This window comes from Triplophysa rosa, linkage group LG9, assembly GCF_024868665.1.
Source record: "Triplophysa rosa linkage group LG9, Trosa_1v2, whole genome shotgun sequence".
NCBI lineage: Eukaryota > Metazoa > Chordata > Actinopteri > Cypriniformes > Nemacheilidae > Triplophysa > Triplophysa rosa.
In genome coordinates this window covers 10,753,972-10,774,067 of record NC_079898.1, presented here as the reverse complement: position 1 = coordinate 10,774,067, position 20,096 = coordinate 10,753,972, and the positions used below count along the sequence as shown (strand labels likewise).

The 20,096-nt window shown below is 38.0% G+C and overlaps 2 protein-coding genes across 3 annotated transcripts in view; one reads left to right on the top strand and one right to left on the bottom strand.

The window, feature by feature from the left end:
- cpxm1a (carboxypeptidase X (M14 family), member 1a) overlaps positions 1-2,965 on the bottom strand; it is a 7,731-nt gene extending 4,766 nt beyond the window's left edge. Inside the window, exons 1-7 of the mRNA XM_057341506.1 lie at positions 2,645-2,965; positions 1,947-2,056; positions 1,480-1,619; positions 1,212-1,296; positions 716-866; positions 416-504; positions 199-322 (exon numbers count right to left, since the gene is read on the bottom strand). Coding sequence (XP_057197489.1) covers positions 199-322; positions 416-504; positions 716-866; positions 1,212-1,296; positions 1,480-1,619; positions 1,947-2,056; positions 2,645-2,918 — 973 coding nt within the window. The 5' untranslated portion in view covers positions 2,919-2,965. The remainder of the gene's footprint in view (positions 1-198; positions 323-415; positions 505-715; positions 867-1,211; positions 1,297-1,479; positions 1,620-1,946; positions 2,057-2,644) is intronic.
- A 588-nt stretch (positions 2,966-3,553) lies between these two features.
- Positions 3,554-19,760, top strand: slf2 (SMC5-SMC6 complex localization factor 2). 2 transcript variants are annotated; one of them, XM_057341505.1, is made up of 22 exons: positions 3,566-3,636; positions 4,241-4,285; positions 4,509-4,595; positions 4,963-5,351; positions 5,671-5,892; positions 6,045-6,078; positions 7,364-8,340; positions 8,462-8,547; positions 9,550-9,660; positions 10,398-10,565; positions 10,787-10,889; positions 11,439-11,526; positions 11,611-11,767; positions 11,921-12,017; positions 12,124-12,300; positions 12,516-12,610; positions 12,722-12,809; positions 12,975-13,082; positions 13,204-13,281; positions 18,019-18,105; positions 18,212-18,280; positions 18,423-19,760. In XM_057341505.1, exons 3-22 carry the CDS (start codon positions 4,559-4,561, stop codon positions 19,002-19,004), a joined length of 3,753 nt encoding a protein of 1,250 aa, XP_057197488.1. In that variant the 5' UTR covers positions 3,566-3,636; positions 4,241-4,285; positions 4,509-4,558; the 3' UTR covers positions 19,005-19,760. The 2 variants fall into 2 exon arrangements, with proteins under 2 accessions (XP_057197485.1, XP_057197488.1); XM_057341502.1 differs by lacking the exon at positions 4,509-4,595 and having other exon boundaries at positions 3,554-3,636.
- Positions 19,761-20,096: the final 336 nt, after the last annotated feature.

Genomic DNA, 20,096 nt, shown 5'->3' with positions numbered 1-20,096 from the left:
AGATAAATCAAAAGCAAAAGAAAACACATTCTACTATGTGTTTTAAGAGAGATATATTAGAGATGTTGAAAGAATCATTTGAACACTATTTAGGCGTGTGGTCTATTAGATGAAGTCTCTGAAACACATACATCAACTACAGGGACCTTAAATAACCTCATACAATGACTGAAGGGTCTTGGTGGAGTGAACGCTTACCGAGCTCATGTTTCCCTGGGTTATCAGATATTTCCATAACATAAAGCTTCAGTCCAGTGTAACTCCTGCCAATGGTGTAGATGCGTGTGATATCTGGACACTCGTCTGTCACAGACTTCATTAGCTGGAGAGAAAATGATTTGTGTCAGTTCACTTAGGGACATTTTGAAAGTAGGATTGTTGTGAAGACAATGTTTGAGATCTAAAACGTACTAACTTTCCTCATCTCATTGTAATTGTGATGTCTGAAGTCCAGGTTATCTGAGGATCCGCTCTCAGACTCGGAAAAATGTGGGTCGTCAGGATCTACGAACACAGACAAGATTTGCAAAACTGTGCATAGTCGTGTATAACTACTCATTGGATCCAAACTACAGTATACAAACTTCATTACATTCGAGCCAAATTAAATTTACTAGTAGTAAATATTTTATATTTTTATTTAAACCAGTTTCCATATGTCATGACCAATGGTCCTGACCTAAATATTTTTAAATTCAGTAGTGTAGTGTTGAACCTGGCACTGGGCAGCCCAGCACTTCAGCCCGGAGGCAAATGGTGCCGTTGCTGAACCACGTCTGTGGGTTAATGCGAATGTATTGGGCCACTGAGGGCTCAGGGAAAAGAGCCAGAACCGGAGTCTCTTGATCTTTATTCCCGACAAACACCTGCACAGAGAGTCAGATATCAGGAGAGATACAGTAAAGTAAACTTGCAATAGAAAATAAAAGACACAACTAGGAAACATTACTAAACAGGCTTTTCTCTGACAGGATTCAAAGATTTATGTCTTGCTTATTCCTAAGGTCTATTTGTGATGTTTTCCCTTTAATGGACAGGACTGGGAAAGGAGCTTGATCCAGACCATTCTAGTATTGCTCTCGCTATGACTCTTAATGCCTTATTCTGCTGTGCAAGTAATTTTTTACAATGGACTCTTTCAAAGAAAATCTCCATGATGCAGAGTTGACAAATGTAGGTTAGATGCACTTTTATAAAAAACAAAAACTTACCGCCTCCTCTGATCCATTCATGCAGGGCTTCCATACCAGTGAGTCATTACTGAACTGCACTTTATATGTGTGGACCCAGTGCAAGCTACAAAAACAAACACAACTCACAATTTAGTGTACAAATATTACCATGAACAGATTAGAAGTCTGTAGAAATTATGCCATTTGAAGCTATTTTTTTTCCAAGAAATGACTATCAACATGGTGGTGTTTCCAAGTTTAATGTGATGATAAACTGTATTCTTCAGAGTGTAAAACACACACTGACCCCCAGATGGAGTTTCTGCCTTGTAGGATGACCCCAGTAAACAGAGTTGGTCTGAGAGCATCCAACTGCAACCACTGTTCCTGATCCTCCAGCTCCGCACACCACGCTCCATCATACTCATCGTCATCCTCTAAACCAGACTACACAGCACACAGCAATAGATGAATCTCTTTATCAACCTCTGAACACAAGCATGACTATAACAAAATCAACAATTGTGCCTAAGACTCAAAAAAGTGCTTCATGATGCCCTATATATAGAAGAACCCTTTTTGGCTGAAGGGTTCCATAAGAAACTTTCAACATCTGAATAACTTTTCTGCCTCACAAAAGGTTCGTTGGGGAACCAGAAATGGTTACTCTGTGGCAACTTTTGTAGCACCCTTTTTCAGAGTGAAATTCCAAACTTATTTATTATCATTAAATAATTTAAATACAGTTATCAAACATATACAAAATGGGCTGACCTGTATGTTAAGGCGTCCTCTATGAGCACCCAACCCAACACTCAAATAGGAGGATGCCTCCAGCTGTTCATCAGACACTTTTAGAGACTCCAACCCCAGTGGTGGACAATCTGTGTCAAGACATGGAAACAGGCATTCAATATAGAGGCTAATATAAACAGCTACTTATTAAGCCAGAGAGGAGAAAGTTTGAGAAGAGTGGATGTGCCTGCGAATAAATGCTGAGTAAACATCATGTTGATTTATTGTTGGGGCTGAATCAGCATCATTTTGGGTTGTATAGCATTTTTTCTCAACACTGAATGAACAAATTAAGCATACACCATGTTACCAAACAGATCTGACCATTCACTACGAATTTTAATATCGTTTCCAGAACAAATAAATAATTGAAGAGTTTATTTCCAAAATTATTAAAAAAATGTTTATTGTACATTCCAATTAATATCAATCAAACTGCAGTTGGTTTGTTTAGATTTAAGCCATAATAACTAAAAAATACAGCTTACTAACACAATAAATCACAATAACATGATAACATAATAAAAAACAAGATTTTTGGAAACTAACTTCCCAATTGATAAGCATTCTTTGTCATGGTTTAGAGAAACTTACTTTGGCAATAATTTAAATATGGTAAAAGAAAAATTATAATTATTATATTGTTCCCTCCGTTATACCCCATATAGATAACTCGCCTGATTTTCCACGAGCGTCTTTGTTGTCCTGTTGTCCGTCTTTACTGTGCGCCTTCTCTTCACTATTCCTTTGCGCCTCAGTGTTCTCTTCAGGGGACGAGCTGGTGGGTTTTGCTTTGTCCAAACTAACATTTAGAGTCAGATTTACTATTAATTTTAAGGTATTATTGTCAGCTTTAGCAACATAACCGAGACTTTGGATTTCAGATGAAAGAGAGTCATGCGCAATGCAAAGTATTATTGCAGCACAGAACGATAAGCTTTGCATAAGCATTTTCCTGCTCCAGTAACCTTCATTGGTGTCAAACAGAACTTTTAACCCATATATTTGCAGAACGCCCCCGTTACATAATAGCCTACCCTACCAGACTGCTGCTATAGTACCGTATAGTGTAGAATAGACGGCATGTGGACTTTGTGTTTTCAAGAAATATCATCAGGAAACACAATGCATTTTAGGTTAAATTATCCACGAATAGAGACTCACGAACCTAACAAATGCTTGCTTTGTAGTTATCAAGACAGCGGTGACACGACATAAAAACAAAGTGACATGTTTAGGCTTTTTTGTGGAAAAGATTTCTAATAAAAATAAATGTCCTGGCAAACAAGTTTCGTAATAAGGGACAATTAAAAGGCTTTTATGCCACGCTAGGTTTTTTATTTGAGAATTACGGTAGCTTTTCATGCATTACAATGTTTTATTAGTATTTTGTATTAAGTTTTGTACTGTTTAGTATCTATTTTGCTTAATAAGTCCTGCAACTTTATAGGAATTTGTATATTCTTCTTCACACAATTGCAGCTGAAATAACAGACCCTCTCATTCATTATTATTTCTACTTTTAATTTTGGCGCGCACACTTGATGCCCCCTAGCGGTTGTTTCCGTGAAATACACCACTGGCTCCTCCCACATACAAATGGCGGCTCCTGAGAAACACAACAGCGCGTTCATCATGGAGTTTATCAAATGATCCTCAGCGATGTCTGGTACACATTCAATGCCATTTCTCCCTTAAACATTTGCGCATGCACTTTTGTTTCGAAATGCCGCATACGATTAAATAAACGTGCCCAAAATGGGCTTGACAGCTAGTAAGTCGTGGTTTGTTTGGATATTGTAAACGTTTTCTGTTAACCTGGTCAAAATTGATGAACGAAATGGTCTCTTTATAAAAGTTGAGATGCACAGCTGTTTGTTTGTTTGCTTGTGTTTGAACGGATTGTCGGTAAAACTTCACGGTAACGTCAGCATGTTTGACAGTAGTGAGCGGTATTTGGATATCCGGGAAGGATGTTTATTTGTGGCATTTGTCAAAGCAAAACATTAACGTTACACTAGCTGTCAGTGATGTCTTCAGCTGAAACTTAAAAGTTGCTGGTTTCGATTCGTAAGACTAGCATGCTAACGTTAGCGGTTTAACGTTACGTACAGAGCGCATAGCGAAAGTATTCCCGCCTAAAGACTTGAACAATTGAAACCGACTTCACGGTGTAAAGTCATCAAAAGACAGCAAAACCTTTCATTTGATTTTGATGTCAATCTTTGTTCAATTTTCCATGTCTGAAATTTCCCCATTGCTTTGTTTTTCAGGCGCACACCCACCTGATATTACAACCCTTGAAACATGGATCACAGGTCTGTTGAACATAAAATCTGTCATATCGTATGTTGACTGATGGTAAAGTGTGTCTTGTAAATGCTGTATTTGTGTAGCCTACCTCATCGTATAGGAATGGGTGTCAGTGGCACAGACTGAACTGAACTGGATTTGGTTAGCTAAACAAATGAGAGTTTTGCATGCTTATATATACGTTTAGTTGTTTTAACACATGATATACGTGCATTTCACTCCGTACAGATGACAAGGATGACTTTTAGAGACACCTGGCTATCTTTCATCACTATAAAATGTCGAGTAATCTGAAGCAACACATTACCTCTATGGGTGAGATAGAGATCCCCTGTGTTGCATTTATTAACCCTACAGAGGGATGCTTAGTGTTGGGCTGCTGTTGATCTGCTTGTGAGTTTATGGTGCATTGGCATTGGCTGTCCTCCAGAATATGGGCGAATGCAATTTGTTGCTTAACCCTTGCATAATTTCCCTCTTTTTAATCCAGATTTATCCATTTTAATCATGTCAGTCTTACTTCTGTACCTACTCCTTACCCGATATTGCTGATAATCTTATTAAACCTGTGCTAGCATGTAATCCAGGTGTGTAATGTGATTCAGCTACCATGTGATATGAAGGAGTCATTGTTGCATTTGCGTCTAGCCAGACTGTCTCTGTGACTGTCTTTGTTTTTTAGTGAAAGAACTCATTCCACTCGGTATTCCACGGCGCCAAAGTTCAGATGGCACATCCCGTCCTGCATCGGTTAGACCTTGCCTTGAACCCCCTGAGAAGACCCCCAAAGTCTCAAGCGCACAGCCTAAACCCGAACTGCCAGTCAAAAACCCTGAGCTGGGTCGGAGGGAGTCTAAAATCTTCAACAAGAGCGCTAAGACAGAACTGGACAGATTGTCAAATTGCAGTGTTGTTATGAGAAAGCTACAAGCAAACAGTGGAAACATTTACCCGTGTAAAGATGGGTCTCTCAGTCCTATGACTAAAAAGGACCTCCAGAGGACCAGTTCTTACAAAAGAGACCGAGATATATCTCTGGCTCTCAGTAAAGAGCTGAATGAAAACCTGAGGGTAACTATCAATTCCTTCTTAATGCATTTTAAAGTTACTGTCTTTAATTTCTGTCTGTTCTGATTTCTAATTTCTGTTCAGATGATCAAAAACAAACAGGAAAGCTGGAAATAGCATTTTAAATAATTCATTTGCAAATTGAATGTCTCGGTGGTAGTCAAAATGATATATTAGCTCCAAACCTAATACAAAAAGTCATTCATTTCTGTAGATTTGCTTTGTTTATTATAGTCATGACTCATGATTAATACCCGTAAGTGTGTCTGTCTCCTGGCATATAACTTCCATCACTATTATTCTTCTGTTATTGTGTGTTTAGCTCAACAAATGTATATTACCTCCCATTGATGTTAAGTCTAGAAGACATACTCTTCCTCAGCCATCTCACTCAAGGCCAAATAGTTCATGCTTAGTCCAGGAGAGACCCAGAAGCTCATTTAGCACAGCACTGCGAATCCACCATCGTCCTGATCAGAGAAAAGATAGAATGGAGCGTAGGGACCACAAAACCTCCATTTATAGCAACATGTCCAATCAGAAGGTACAGAGCTCCTAAAAGAGCCTAAAGATTATATAAGATTTTATACCAATATAATTACAATAAATGCAATATATGTTATGATAATTTGTATGTAATTTAATAAGTGACTGTTCGTGGTAAGCATGTTAAATCATGTGCTTTTTTTATTACAGGAATCAAGCCCACCTCGTGGGAAGCCTTCTCGAGGTAAACATTGTTACCATTTTTTGTTGTTGCGTGAAGCCCTTTTCTCACTGCATATGAACTTATTTGTTTTCATGCTGGTGACTTGAGTGAGGTTGACCATTGGCTAATACAGGGGGTGTGTCCAGTCACTTGACAAAGATGAGACTTTATGCAAACACAGAGCAGCGTTTTAAAGAGACTGCCAGTGGAAGCCTAGACAGTGGAGTTTCATGTCAGCTACTGTAGGAGCGCGCTAGTTAACTTAAAAGATTAGTTCACCCAAAAACGATCGATTTTTAATTTACTCACCTTTATGTTGATTAGCTTTCTTTGAGTTTTGAAACCAAAATGTAGATTTTTTTAAAGTGTTATAAAATAACTGTGCGAGTCATGCACATTTCAAATGTTCTGAAGGCATCAAACGTGCTTGGAGAAAAGCAAATAACTGTAAATACAAAGTCTTGACCTATCTCTTCAAACAACACAATTCACTCCTCTGCTCTCGTGTTGTGACTATCGATGTTGTTCTGGTTGTTGCGCATTATTTAAAGGTAAACATTCTATACCGAGCCAGTGACGCAGTTCAAGTGCAGACAATGCATGTGGAGAGAGACCAACACATCAAGACTTTCATCAAATAATACATTATATTAATATTTGCAGAACCCTTGACATATATTCAGTTGTGTGGAGGTAAAGGGACAGTTCACCCAAAAATAAAAATTCTGTCTTCATTTACTCACCCTCCAAATCTGTATAAATGTTTTTGTTCTGATGAACAGAGAAATATATTTGGAAGAATGCTTGTCACCAAACAGTTCTTGGCCACTATTGACTACCATAGTAGGAAAAGTGACAATGGTAGTCAAATGTGCCCAGTACTGTTTGCTTTCCTACATTCTTCAAAATATCTTCTTTTGTGTTCAACAGAACAAAGAAATGTATAAAGCATTTTTTCTTGCTAATGCTATGGTAATCAATGGTGTGTTGTGAGAACAATCAGGCGTTGCTCATTTACTCATTGTAGATACATTGATTCTCACTAATCTTGTTCATGTCTGGTACAGTCTTTAAATAACCCTCTGCAATGTTCATTTCTTAGTGGCATAAGAATGACGTAAAATTATATTTTAGTAGTAGCGAAGCTCATAGCTAAGGAAGGAAGCTAGAACTAGCAGATTCTATGCGATTGTGTTCATGCAGTGACAAAATTGGTTTGAATGGGGTTTACTGATACTGATCTGTTGAAACATTTTCTGAAACTAAACTGTTGCTGTTTGTGTGAATTACCTCTTTCTGCCAACAGAGGGCAGAGAGTCCCTTTCTGCAAAAAGAAAACGAGAGTCTAGTACAGGCAGTGAAAAGGATCACAAACGTCCATGCGTAGATGCCCGGCTCACCCCCAGCTTAACCCCCGATATATACTCACCGCCAAAGTTTGTCAAACGGGCTTTTTTGAACTCTGTCAACGAGCCTGTGCTAACCATAAAAGATAAACTGACCCCTAAACCACTTTCACAAACATCAGACCCCAACAAACCAAGACGTTTGCCATCCATCTCCAGGCAGCTTTTTAAACGAGAGACCGGCAGTAAGTCAAACACAGAGAGTGACAAAACACATTTATTCCAGCCCACTAAACAGCCTAAAGACTCTATAGTGGCACACGCCAACAAAAATCCCAAAACTCCACCCAGCCAACCACATCTGCGCAAAATCTCCCCCAAGTCAAGCACCACGTTTGACAGCATTGAGGGCCTCTTTACACCGGACCCCTGCCTGCCAGCACCCAAAACACACAGCAAAAACACAAACGGAGAGCGAGAAGGCAATGCTGCTCCCACACACACAAGCTCCTTGCCCAGCCTTAAGGAGAGCGTTAAAATCAGCTCGTCCTCCCATCGGCCCGATCTGAGAACACCCAGCTTTGCAGGGCATGCTGGTTCATGTAAGATGGAATCGGATGAAAGAACGCTGCTGAAAGTGGAGCAGTCACGCAGCCCCAAGGCTAACATGCCTGTCCCAGCTGCGAGTGTGAAAGCAGAAGGATCAAGTGAAAAGAAACGCTCCCCCCTGTGGAAGGATCCCTTAGATATTGAGCTGGGTGATGATTCAGAAGATGATCTAAGAGAAAGCTGCGCTATCAACCTGAGCAGCAGCGATGAGGATGAGCAGCTCCCTTCCCTCAGGGAGATCATGGATTGGAGAGCCTGCGAGCCCGTTACCCCCGAGAGAGACGCTTTCTCAGAGCCCAACACACCAGTGCCAAAAGCAAAGGCAGCAGTAAGTGAAAATCTGACTATGAACAGAAGAAACATTATTTGAGCTCAAGTGGCATTAATTATCATTTGTTGTGTCCTCGTAAGCAAAAACACCTGAGGTTTTTTCTTATCATCTGTATTAGCCCGTGGCACTGAAAGCAAAGACCAATGCAGTTAGTTACAGAAATACACTGGAACAGATGCTGCAGGAGAAGGAACAATATCAAAGGTTGGTCTGATGTTTTTGTGCTCGGCAGACCTTTAAATGCTAAAGCTGAGAATTCACATTTTGCGTTTGTAATGTGTACCTGAAGTCATACAGCTTGTTGAGAAGTGCTGTTACTTTTATAAACTATACAGTCAGCGATTTCTGCCTTTGGTGCATTAAACGAATAGTTCACCTAGAAATTTAAATATTTATATTATTATGGACAAAATTGAGCCTGTATATCATAGAGACTAGATGATGGACTGCTTTGATTTAGGTCCGTACATAACTGCACTTATTACACCATGCTCTGGAATACTTGATTCTGATTGGCCAGTTGTGACATTCCAGTTATTTCATGATAATGAGTGCTCAAAATTAAAAATGCACAGCCATCCAAGTACTGCAAGTCATTTTGACAGGTGTAGTTTAAAATGAAATAAAAAAATGCCTTTTTAATAACACATTAGAGTATATTTACAAACGAATAAACTAAATTGTGTCTCATTTGAATTTTGTGTCTTGCCTTAAAACCAAAAGGAAACAGGTTTTCCTCGTGGAAGGTCTGCATTTGTTACCAACAATATGTGACATCAGTATGTCATGTTTAATATTAGTAGCTGTGTAATAAGTGGGATAATGTACAGCCAGACCGTGTGTTATTGCAGAATAAACCCCAACAGTGGGATCAGGAGCGGCCCGCAAAGTGGAGGTTCTTGTCTGTAGGGGTTTATTTCATAACATGCAACATTGTCCATGAACATCCAACATTCATGGGCAAGCACCACTTATATTTTCTTTCAGAAAAGTAAACGTCTAGTCCTAATTGTTATTCATTTTGCATTCTGCTTGGTAATAACACTGGGTGTTTAAAGTCGACAGATCAAATTGTTCACTCACCCTTGATTATGTATTAAAACTTTTAAGTGATAGCATTTATTGAAACAACACACAGCATTTAGACATGATCATGATAAATGTCTTATAATTACTTTACTTACTTTGTTTTTCTGTAATGCACAGGTCAAAAGAGCTAGAGAGACAATTGCTAGAGTCATGTCAGGAGGACCTGCTGAATTTAAATGAGGATGAGAACAGTGATGCTAAAGAGGAAGATATTTCACTTGAACAAAGGTAATGTGTTTTTTACCATAAGTGGTCTTCTGTTAGGCTTTGTTCATACTGCATGCAATTCCAGTTTGTTTTTTAAAATCCAAACTTTTGGAAGGGATCAAATAAGACCAGTTTGTTGAGGAAGTGTAGTAATTTCCATTATATATCCAGCATTACGGTTGCTATAGTAATGGGGTGTTAGCAAAATGCAAAGTGACTCTCGGGAAATTGGGAGCAGTTATGATTATGGAAAAGGCTGAGAGGGAACTGGAAACTCTGCTTCTACCCATGGCATCATGCTGTAGTGCTGAACTTACAGGGCACATGAGGCAATAGCAGACCCGGATGGCATCTGCGGAGTTGGTTGCATTTTCTGCACTTGAAGTAAAAATCTGTGAACATTTTTGGATTGGATTTAATTTGTGTGGAATTTAATGATTATGATTATGATTTTAGCCAGAAATAAGAGTGTAATATCCTATTTATTAGTCAAAACAGTCTTGTCTTTTGGGGTTTTTATCATCTTGGAAGGTCAGTATTTCAGTTCTGCAAAAGATTGGGATCTGTCTCCTGAGTTCTGTGGGTGCCAAATATGTGTGAGGCTGGACATAAGCAAGAAAGCCTTTTGTATTTTTGGCATCCATTTTAAGATTCCACTATGCATAGGTTGATAATGAATGAAATGTGCTTTTTCAGTGTACCAATATGTTTAACCCTTTGATTATTATCTTTAACCATGACTATCTGTTTATGTTTAGGGAATTTTTGCAAAAGTTCTCGGTCGCCTCATGTGCCATTAGGGAGATCCACCCGGGAGAGGAAATCTTTACACCGGCTAAGTTTGGTCGACTCTTTAACCACCTGACGCTGGACCTGAGGAAGATTAGCGTGACTCCACAAAACCGATCACAACACATTTTCCTTCAGTAAGACTGTCACACGCATGTCACTCTGAACTTGTGTCCTTAATTTCTTGCTTATGAACTGAAATGTTTAAATGTCAAAATTGACATGTTTTGGAAATCACAAAGGTCTGATTTATTTGTTCATGACTCAGATTCTCGGGTTCATTTGTTTATGTGAGGTGAAAAAGAACAAGCTTAAGTGTTGAGCTGAGATTTGAGTGTTTGGCTTTGTTCCTCTGTAGGGCCCGTACTGAACAAGTGCTGTTTCTGATCAGCGCAGGCTTGTTGAGGACAGCCTATATTTCTTTTCCTTGTCAGCCTGAGGTGACACTCTGGCTTTTTCAGGTAAAGCTGTCCACATGTCTTATATTTACTCAAACACTCTCTCACAAACAACTGCTGTATCTCATAACATGTGCAATGTAGAGTAAACGTATGAATATCATATCACATTAAATAATATATGCATATCATTGCATTAGATGAGGAAGTATCACAGCACAAGCGCAATTTCTTTGCCTTAAGTGTTCATGCTTTTTGTGGCGCCATATGTTTCATGTGATATACTCTATATTTAGATTTTCAGTTGAATTTGATACTTTATTGTGTTGATCTTTGAAGCTGCTGTGCGCCTATCTGTTACAAAATCTGCTCTGCTCTGTTTTGTTCAGGCCTGCTTGTATTATCCCATGAGAAACATATATACACCCTTGAGACATTTACTTGAACCTGCCAAAACGTATACATTACAGTTAGAAAACTTATAGCTTTGTCACTCCAGCTCACTTAAACATTTTGGACTAGAACTAAAATCTTAATTGTTTTGTCAGTGTTAAAACCACAGAAACGTTTACACAATCATTTCCTTGAAATATAAGAGCATTACTTTTTCAGATGATGTCAGTTCACCCAAACCCCATCACTTCCTCACGGATCCTGGACTCGCTGCGAAGCATCGCTCTGTCTGCTGCTGAGCACATAGGTACAGTATGCTCACTGAACCTCGTATTGACCAAATATTCTTATAGAATTGCAAAAATGGTTAACTATGTGTTTTGTTTTGCAGTGGAAAATCCAAACACTCAAAACCAAAGCCAGAGATTTAAAGTGTGGGTGCCCACTTTACAGGATATCGCGCTAGTGTTCCTTAACATGGGAGCGTCATTCATCAGCCTTTTCCCTCTTGAAGCCCTGCAACCCCCTTTTACCGAGGGAGACCTTTTGTAAGCTTTTAACCTTTCTTACTATTACAGTATTACCGTGACTATGGTTTGTGGAAGTTGACACAAAATAATTATAAAGTGGGGATGCCTCATAATTACATTGAGCTTTAATAGCTTTGCCAGTAGTTTTTTTTCTTTCGTATTTCATTGCAGAGAGTGCTTTCAGCCCGAAGAAACCAGTCACGGAACACGGATCTCTGACCAAGCTAATGACACGTTACCAGCACACAATTTTGAGAATGTTCTCAGGGTAAGTCCAAGGGTGCCAGGTTATATACTACATGTTTTTGGACAAATTATAAAACATGTTTCAAATGAAATGACTGTCAGTCTTGTTTGTTTGTTTATACGTTCAGTACCTGTCTCTGTTTACTGCGTTGTGTCCGAGAGCGTACACAGATGAAGAGCTGCTGTTGCTTTTAACAGTGGTGTGTCGAATTGGACTGGAGACTCATTTACAACTGCTTCCGATTGGACACTTCACTCTCCTACTACAAAATCTGCTCAAAAACATCAAACACTGGGACTTCCAGGTCAGATATTTCCTGTCAATGTATTCGGATGAAATGACTAGCTCCCCCCCAAAATGAAAAATGTCATCATCTCCTCGCTCATGTGTCACCTCAAACACAAAAAGAGAAAAATATGATTTCCATGTAGTGAAGAGGCAGAAGTTTTATGTTGAAGTGAACTGTAACTTTATAAAAGAATCCCTCAAGTAACACAGCTTTTCTGTTATAACATGCAGTTATCTAAAGCTTGCGAGACGTTGAGTGATTTGTCAGAGGATCATCACAACCTCAGGCGACTCGTTTATCTTCTGCCAGATGGCAGTCGTGGAAAGTGAGTTTAAATCTGTAATGTGACATAAATATTGATGCTACCAGTTCACGTTATCAGTGTAGATTCTAGAAATAGAAAATTATTAAATTATATTTGCTTTTTCACCAACAGGCAATTAAAACAACACCTGAGCGTGTCTATCATCTCTAAGCTTTTAAATCACACCTGCACTTACAAACCCTCAAACACAGAGTTTAAGGTGAGAATATTTTTTTATTAAAACTAGAATGTCAACATATTTTCAATGTTCACATAATATAATTGTGCAGGTGCTTTATGGCATGCGACTGTCAGACATTTTTCATTTGCTTGACATATGAAGGAATTATAACTGTATGAAACTTTTCTGACACTATTTTTCCAGCTGTCTGCGCTGAAACCTTTTCTACCTCATATGCGCCCCTCATCCTTGGTGAAAGCCCTCAGGTCTTCAAAGAGCACTGAGGATTGTCATGCCACTCTAGACCAACAAGTAAGCAGGAAGTCCTCTGAGGACTGAGCGCTATTGAATCATTACTTTTTTAATATCCAAGAGTGATGTTGCAAAACCACTTATAGTTCATTAAGATGACAAATTATATCCTTTCATACAGGCATATTACCTCTGCTACAGCCTTTTGACGTTGACAAATGAAGCTTCCAATTTTGAATTTTTACCCTCAATCCAGAGAGTAAGTGTCTTTATTTTACATTTTATAGTCCGGTCTTAAAGGGACAGTGTCTATTAATCAGTCCGTCTGTGGACACAGTCATCATTCTGTGTTCTGGTACCACTCTGCCCCGCAGGGGCCGATAATGAGCTGAACAAATTTTTCTGTGTAAAGAGAAAGAAGTGCTTGTGTGTATTGAAGTGAGGGCTGATTTTAAAGAGGACTTAGTTCATTATGCATCACTGTGCCTTTATTATTTTATATTACACTGTGTCTTTGCTATCATGTGTAAAATCAATTGGGACGGTTGTTACAGCTAAAAACAAAATGATGTCTTCCCGCCCTGTTTCAGATAGTGGTTGATTTTTGCTTATTTGCTCAGAAGTCATATTTATTTCTTAAAGAGTACATAACATAAGATCATGAAAATGACATTTCATGCAGTGTGTAATGTTGCCGTGTTTAAAAAGTAAGCAGTCTGCCAAGTTGTAAATCCGAAGGTGAATGAATAACAAAGTTATTGGCTTGGAAAAAAGGGAGTCGACTCTGAATCATGCAAACGAGTCGTCCCTAGTCCGATTCGCGAACCGCCGTGGATTTAAGTCACTACATATAGTGCCCGCCTACGTTTTGCTAGGACGGACCGTGAAAACTTCACTCTTCTCCCCCAAACACTGTAGCTCGTGAGCCTCATTCGCGGTAGACCAATCACAGCAGACTAGACCATCTGACCAATCACATCAGACTAGGCTAGCGGATAGGAGGGGATTAGACAGATGAATCGCTGAACGAGTCAGTCAAGAAGTAAGGTAAAAGTAACTAGCTATTATTATGAAATAATCGCGTTTTTACACCTTCTATGTACATAAACTTGTTGTTGGAAACTCCATAAACCAAAGTAGGACCTTAAAAATCCCTAGTTATGTACTCTTTAAACTTAAGGAAAAGTTACCAAGTCTTGCCAAGTCACTTCAGCTAAAACACATTGTAATGTTATACAAACATACATATATAATATATAATCTATTACTGTGTATATATACAGTATATATTGATGCAATATCGCTCGAGTAGGAGTATGATAGTGAGGTTGTATTTATTTTTTAACGTGCGGAAATTACAGACTTTGACATCATACAGTGGTCGCGTGCACACAGTTCCCTGTACTAAACAACTTTTCAAAGTATGTTCTGTGCATCCCGGCGGCCCGGCCATGAGTGCACCTTCTGAGAGAACAGTCAGCTTTTGTGGGCGGAGTTTGGAGCAGAGACGTGAACTGAAATTGTTGTCAGTCAGCATCAGTCAGAATTGCTTGCATTGGATGTTTTTTTTTTTTCTCAAATCATTTTGCAATGTAGCCTATAATAATCCAACAGTTTTAGTTTATTCATATTTTTATCTTATGGCCTAATGTGGAATGACAGTTTTTAATGAAGTGTTTTGTTGTAGGGGTACAGAGTAACTTACATTACATTCTTTTAGCAGTCTGTTATAGGCCTAATTAATATAGGCTATTCATGAAGGGAGAGGGTTCAATTTTTTGTTTGAATTTACTGTTTTGCTCAATTTTATATTAAGTTGTATTGTATTTTATTGAAAAGCACGACAAATTATAAAAAGCACATTTTGACTATTCAGTTTGTGCAATAGTGAAAAAAATGGCTTAATAAATAGAAGAAATGCAAAAAATCATGTTCGGTATTATTCGGCCTTTGGCCAAGTGTTTCACATCATGTTCGGCTTCGGCCAAGAATTTTCGTTTCGGTGCATCCCTACAATAAAGTACAGAGTTTATAACATTTAATGCACATTGACTTTACATAAACAACATTAATCAAGCCAACAACAAATAATAGACTTTGGGACATATTCACAAAACATTTTATCTTGCACTAGGAGTTCTCCTAAATAGCACTAAAAGCTTTTAGTTAAGTGTTTTCTCTTAAAACCTATTCACAAAGCTGCTGAGAGAAAGGGCAGGGTTAACCTCATTATAGGGTTATTTTCAACCTATGCTGGGTTATTTCAAGCCAGAATGCTGGGTTATTTTAACCCATTGTAGGGTCAAATATCAATCATTTGCTGGGTCAATTTAACCCAGTGGTTGGGTTCGTCCCTTTTTAAAATAACCCATCATTTAACAAGTATATATTCAGTAAATTGTCAGCCTCACATGTAACTGATTTTAGCATTAAAGCACTTGTGAAATACCAATAAAGTCGTCCTAAAATTACCTGACATGGTCATTATTTTTAAGATTTTTTCCAAAATCTGGAAGTTAGCTACATTTTTAAAAAAAAGCTACATTTGGCCTTAAGATACTACCAAAGCTTATAGGGATAGTTCACCTAAAAATAAAAATTCTGTCATAATTGATTCACCCTCTTGTCATTTCAAACCTTCATGACCTTCTTTCTTATGCAGAACACAAAAGATATTTTGAAAAATGTTGTTAGCTGGACCCCATTCACTTGTATTGGGTTTGTGTCCATATAGTAGAAGTGAATGGGGTCCAGTGCTGTTCAGTTATCAACTTCAAAATATCTTCTTTTGTGTTCTACGGAAGAAAGTCATACAGGTTTGAAATGACAAGAGGGATGAACTGTCCCTTTAAATGTGAATGTGGAACAAGCTTATGTCTCCCTTCTCTTATTTTGGAACTTCAGTACTGCCTCAGAATTCATGGTCTGGCCCAACTGTCAGTTGCCTTCTTATGTACTGTATCTGCAAAATAACATAGGAAAGAAGACAAAAACATTTGGATTAATCCCCATGGTTACTAAAGTGGTACTGACTTTGTAAGGTAATTGACTTTGTAACTACTAGGGCTGTGCAAAAATATCGATACATGTAACTATCGCAATAGTTATTTTTTTCGATAGTGTATCGATAGTGATACCTCTACTATCGATATATTTTTTTTTTAATCATGTCATATACATACGGCCAAAAGTAAGTGGAAGCGAGCATTGCGAAAAATATAAGAACGCTTGGAGCTCTCAGAGCTGATGTGTGGGTGTTCTTTGGTTTTCAAAATAAGTCATGGAGTAATGAGTTATATAAAATAATGCTGTTTGTAGGCTTCGCATGTCATGACGCAAGTCACTTGGCTACTGCAGTGCATTAGACAAAAAGTTTATTAAGAAAAGTTACAATGACATTTATTGTGCTTTCACGGATGTGACACCAGCGCATTTACAGCACGGATGAACCAGTGGTTTTATACTGCCCTTGTTCATTGTTTTAACTGTAATGCACCACAACAGCCAAGTGACTTGCGTGAGCCACCTTATTCCCCTGTGCTACCCACTTGAGGGGCGCTATCCACAGTTTGAGAACCCAAACCTCTGATCTAATGGTCTATGCATCGCACATCATTGCCACTCTGCAGAGGTAAGGGATGTTTTTACACTTATCCTTACAGAAAACCCCCGGTGGTGCACAGCATGTTGTATTTCTAGCTCTACTTTTACATTTTCTATTTGAAGTATTGCAATATATCGCAAATGTGTAACGTATCGAAATACATAGCAATATATTGTATTGTGACCCACCTATCGTGATATGTATCGTATCGGGAGGCACTTGCCAATACACAGCCCTAGTAACTACAGTGCAGACAATTATTCCCTGTAATAGAAATTTAAGAAAGGAATAATTCATTACAGGCCTGTGGTTATGGGCTCACATCACTGTTACCATGCACACTACAAGACATGTTATATTTCAAGACATTTGTCAGGTTTTTGTCCTTAAATGCTTTTGTGAGTAGGACTATGCGATGTGGTGATATGGAACTGTAATGCGGTCAATAAACATCTTGAAGTAACATCTGAACAATGTCTTGAGGTGTGGTAACTGTGGCATTAGCAGAATAATTGATTTTGGTCACCAGAAATTTCTTTATAGCAAACTGACGTAACGCAGAGTCACTATAAGGTAATTTATAGAATGGACATTTTTACATTAATGTTGAAAGGTACATAAATGTTTACAAGAGATAGGAATTAAAGCAGCTACATGTAACGTTAGACCGGACAGCCACTTTGTGTTTCCTGGACACACTCCAATGAAAGATAACATTATTTTAAATATATGGCAATATTTAATAGCCAATTAGCAGATAGCTAAATATATAGCAAACAACAATTACAATTGCTGCTGTTAGTTTGATTGCAGTGCAGAAATACAAAATTAAACTTACTAAACTAAAGTTCTAATATTGTAATATTTTTATTTGAAGATTTAGATTACCATATGGAGGTTTGTTATTCTTTGTAGAAACCACACATTGCAAAAAAAATCACTTAATTTATTATTTGATAGATGACTTGAGACATGAAATATATTTTCACACATAAATAAACATATTTAGAAATGTAACATTAACATCAGTTTGTAAGGTTTAGGATATATATATTTTGAAAATACGTTTTCAAAATATATTTCAATATATTCGGAAGTGTTTCACATTTATAGGTACATCTAAAAAAATTAGAATATCATGAGAAAGGTCAATTTTTTGTCACTCATTTCAGAAAGTGAAACCCATATATTATATAGATTCATTACACATAGAGTGAAATATTTGAAATGTGAATATATGACATTTTCCTATGGGCTGTAACGTTGGTTTAAAGTGCATTAATAGAATACCACATAATATGACTTTGGCTTAGTCTTTGTCTTGTCAGTTTTGTGTTATATCACCATTTTCATACTTCATTTGGACTGACTTAAGCTTTCTTTCACTGCCAGAACGAATTACGGAGTCTTTCTTCTCAGCTGGAGAAACACATCAAGTGTGACATAAGGGAGAGCGAGAAGATGCTGTACAGGAGCAAAGTAAAGTGCAGCTTTATTCTGTTCTTTGTTCTGAGAATCCTTCATTCTGGTCTTTTCAAAGGGATTTAGATTTTTATTGACAGCCTGCTTGACATTTTGTCTGTAGGTGAAGGACTTTGTGGCAAGGATTTACACCAGGTGGCAGGTGCTTCTTGTACGAACAAGGCCTCAAGAGGTAATGCTGTATATCCTACAGTATATGAAATGTGGAACACTGTCATGTTATGAAGTGCCAGGGTCTTTGCATTCACAATCTTAATATATGCAACTTAAAACAAAGCATTGTGAAAACCGAGAGGTGCTTTTTTTACACACAGGGAAAACTATATGACTACTGGAAGCCCCTACCGGAGGATGAGATACCTAACAGTCCTCAGGGTAAGCCATGCCTTAGAGCACAAGACACTTCAGACAATGCCGTAGAAACTCAGACTAGAGATGTGAACAGTGCAGAGCCAGAGGAAGATGCTGAGAGCAAAGAAGAGGAGGAGAAGCAGAGGGCTGAAGAACATGAAGATCCTCAGGGGAGTGAGGACGTAGCACAGGGGCACGATGAGAGGACAGATAACCACAGAGAGATAAAAGAGCGAAGTCATGAGGCAACACAACAGCTGATGGAGCAAAATGATGATGATGAAAAGCTGAAAGAAATGCCTGATGAAAAGCTGGTTGGAAGTTTTGAAGAGTTGATGGAGAGTGATGAAGATCTCATGAGGAGAATGGTGGAGCTTCTTAATGAAGATGAAGGGCCGTGTAAAGACAGACGATACGAAAACAAGGAAAACAACAAGGAGTTAGAAGAACTTGAGAACTTGTTAGAGAAAGATGAAGAGCTGTTAGATGAAAGCAATGAAGGAAGGGATTTGGGAGGGGATGTGATCGGACTCGGAGGAGTTTGAGGAAGAATAGCTTCTCATGTCATTTTGAGAGAATTTGACATTGCACCTTTTGTTGGCATTAATGCACATTATGCAAAAAAATGTATGTGGGTCTTTTGTGCACTTATAAATTGTTTAATTGTTTCATACGTGATGCATGTTTACGTACTGTTTGTAATGACCTAATATATGTTCTGTATTTACTAGTTGTGTCTTTGTTTTTAAGATGTCAAAATTAGTCTTATTGAATGGCTGTCTACTCTTTCGCAGCAGACACATTTTTATGTAAATATATGGCAATGTCTGCTTTGTTTAAGACTCTCTTCAGTCTCTCATCTCTTTGTTTAAAACACATGTACAGTATATGGATGCTGTTAGCTCTCAGGATCATGATGTGTGCTTGTTATGCTGCTGTCTTGTCTTATCTGTTCATTTTTATTGCTTTATTTTACAAACAAACAAACAAAAAACAGATCTTTATTCAGAAACACAATGTGTGATTTGGTTTAGTCTTTTAATTCTACTTTTTTATACAAAAGCAAGGTCTTAAACCATTACTAATGTTGCTACAAACTTTTATGCGTTAAGACCGTCTCAGAAACCTCAATAATTTAGTGGGTGCAGGTTAAATTATAAATAATTTCAGAGTGGTTTGCTATAAGGATAAATTATTTAAAATTTAAGTTTTGTATATTGAGGTATTAAATATACCTTGGCTATTTTTATGAAAATAAATACTTTTGCAGAAAAAGTTCTCTTGTGTGTGTTTCTGCTCACACTTCAGGCCATCATAGTCTTGCAAGGGTTTACATCATTGTCTTGCACTGTTCCTCTCCGCCAAATGGTGGTAGTAAAGGAACAATATTTACCGTAATAAAAAGAAAGTAGCACTCTTGAAATAAATACATTAGCGTCTTTTGTAACCAGTATGTCCCACAGTGAAATTGTTTTTCGACAGTTTGTATAAATCATTTTATATCATATTTTATAGATTTTATATAAGTTGCGCCTATCACATTACTGGTAGTTGCCGAACACAGAAGTGACAGTTACGCAATGGATACAGTAGATAAGCAACGCGGCAATTAAAAAAAAGTTTTCCTGGAACCCAGA

Coding starts and splice junctions, on each gene's coding strand:
- slf2 (XM_057341502.1), top strand. Junction 11,768..11,920: donor TTTACCGAGGGAGACCTTTT/GTAAGCTTTTAA, acceptor ATTTCATTGCAG/AGAGTGCTTTCAGCCCGAAG. Junction 12,611..12,721: donor CCAGATGGCAGTCGTGGAAA/GTGAGTTTAAAT, acceptor TTTCACCAACAG/GCAATTAAAACAACACCTGA.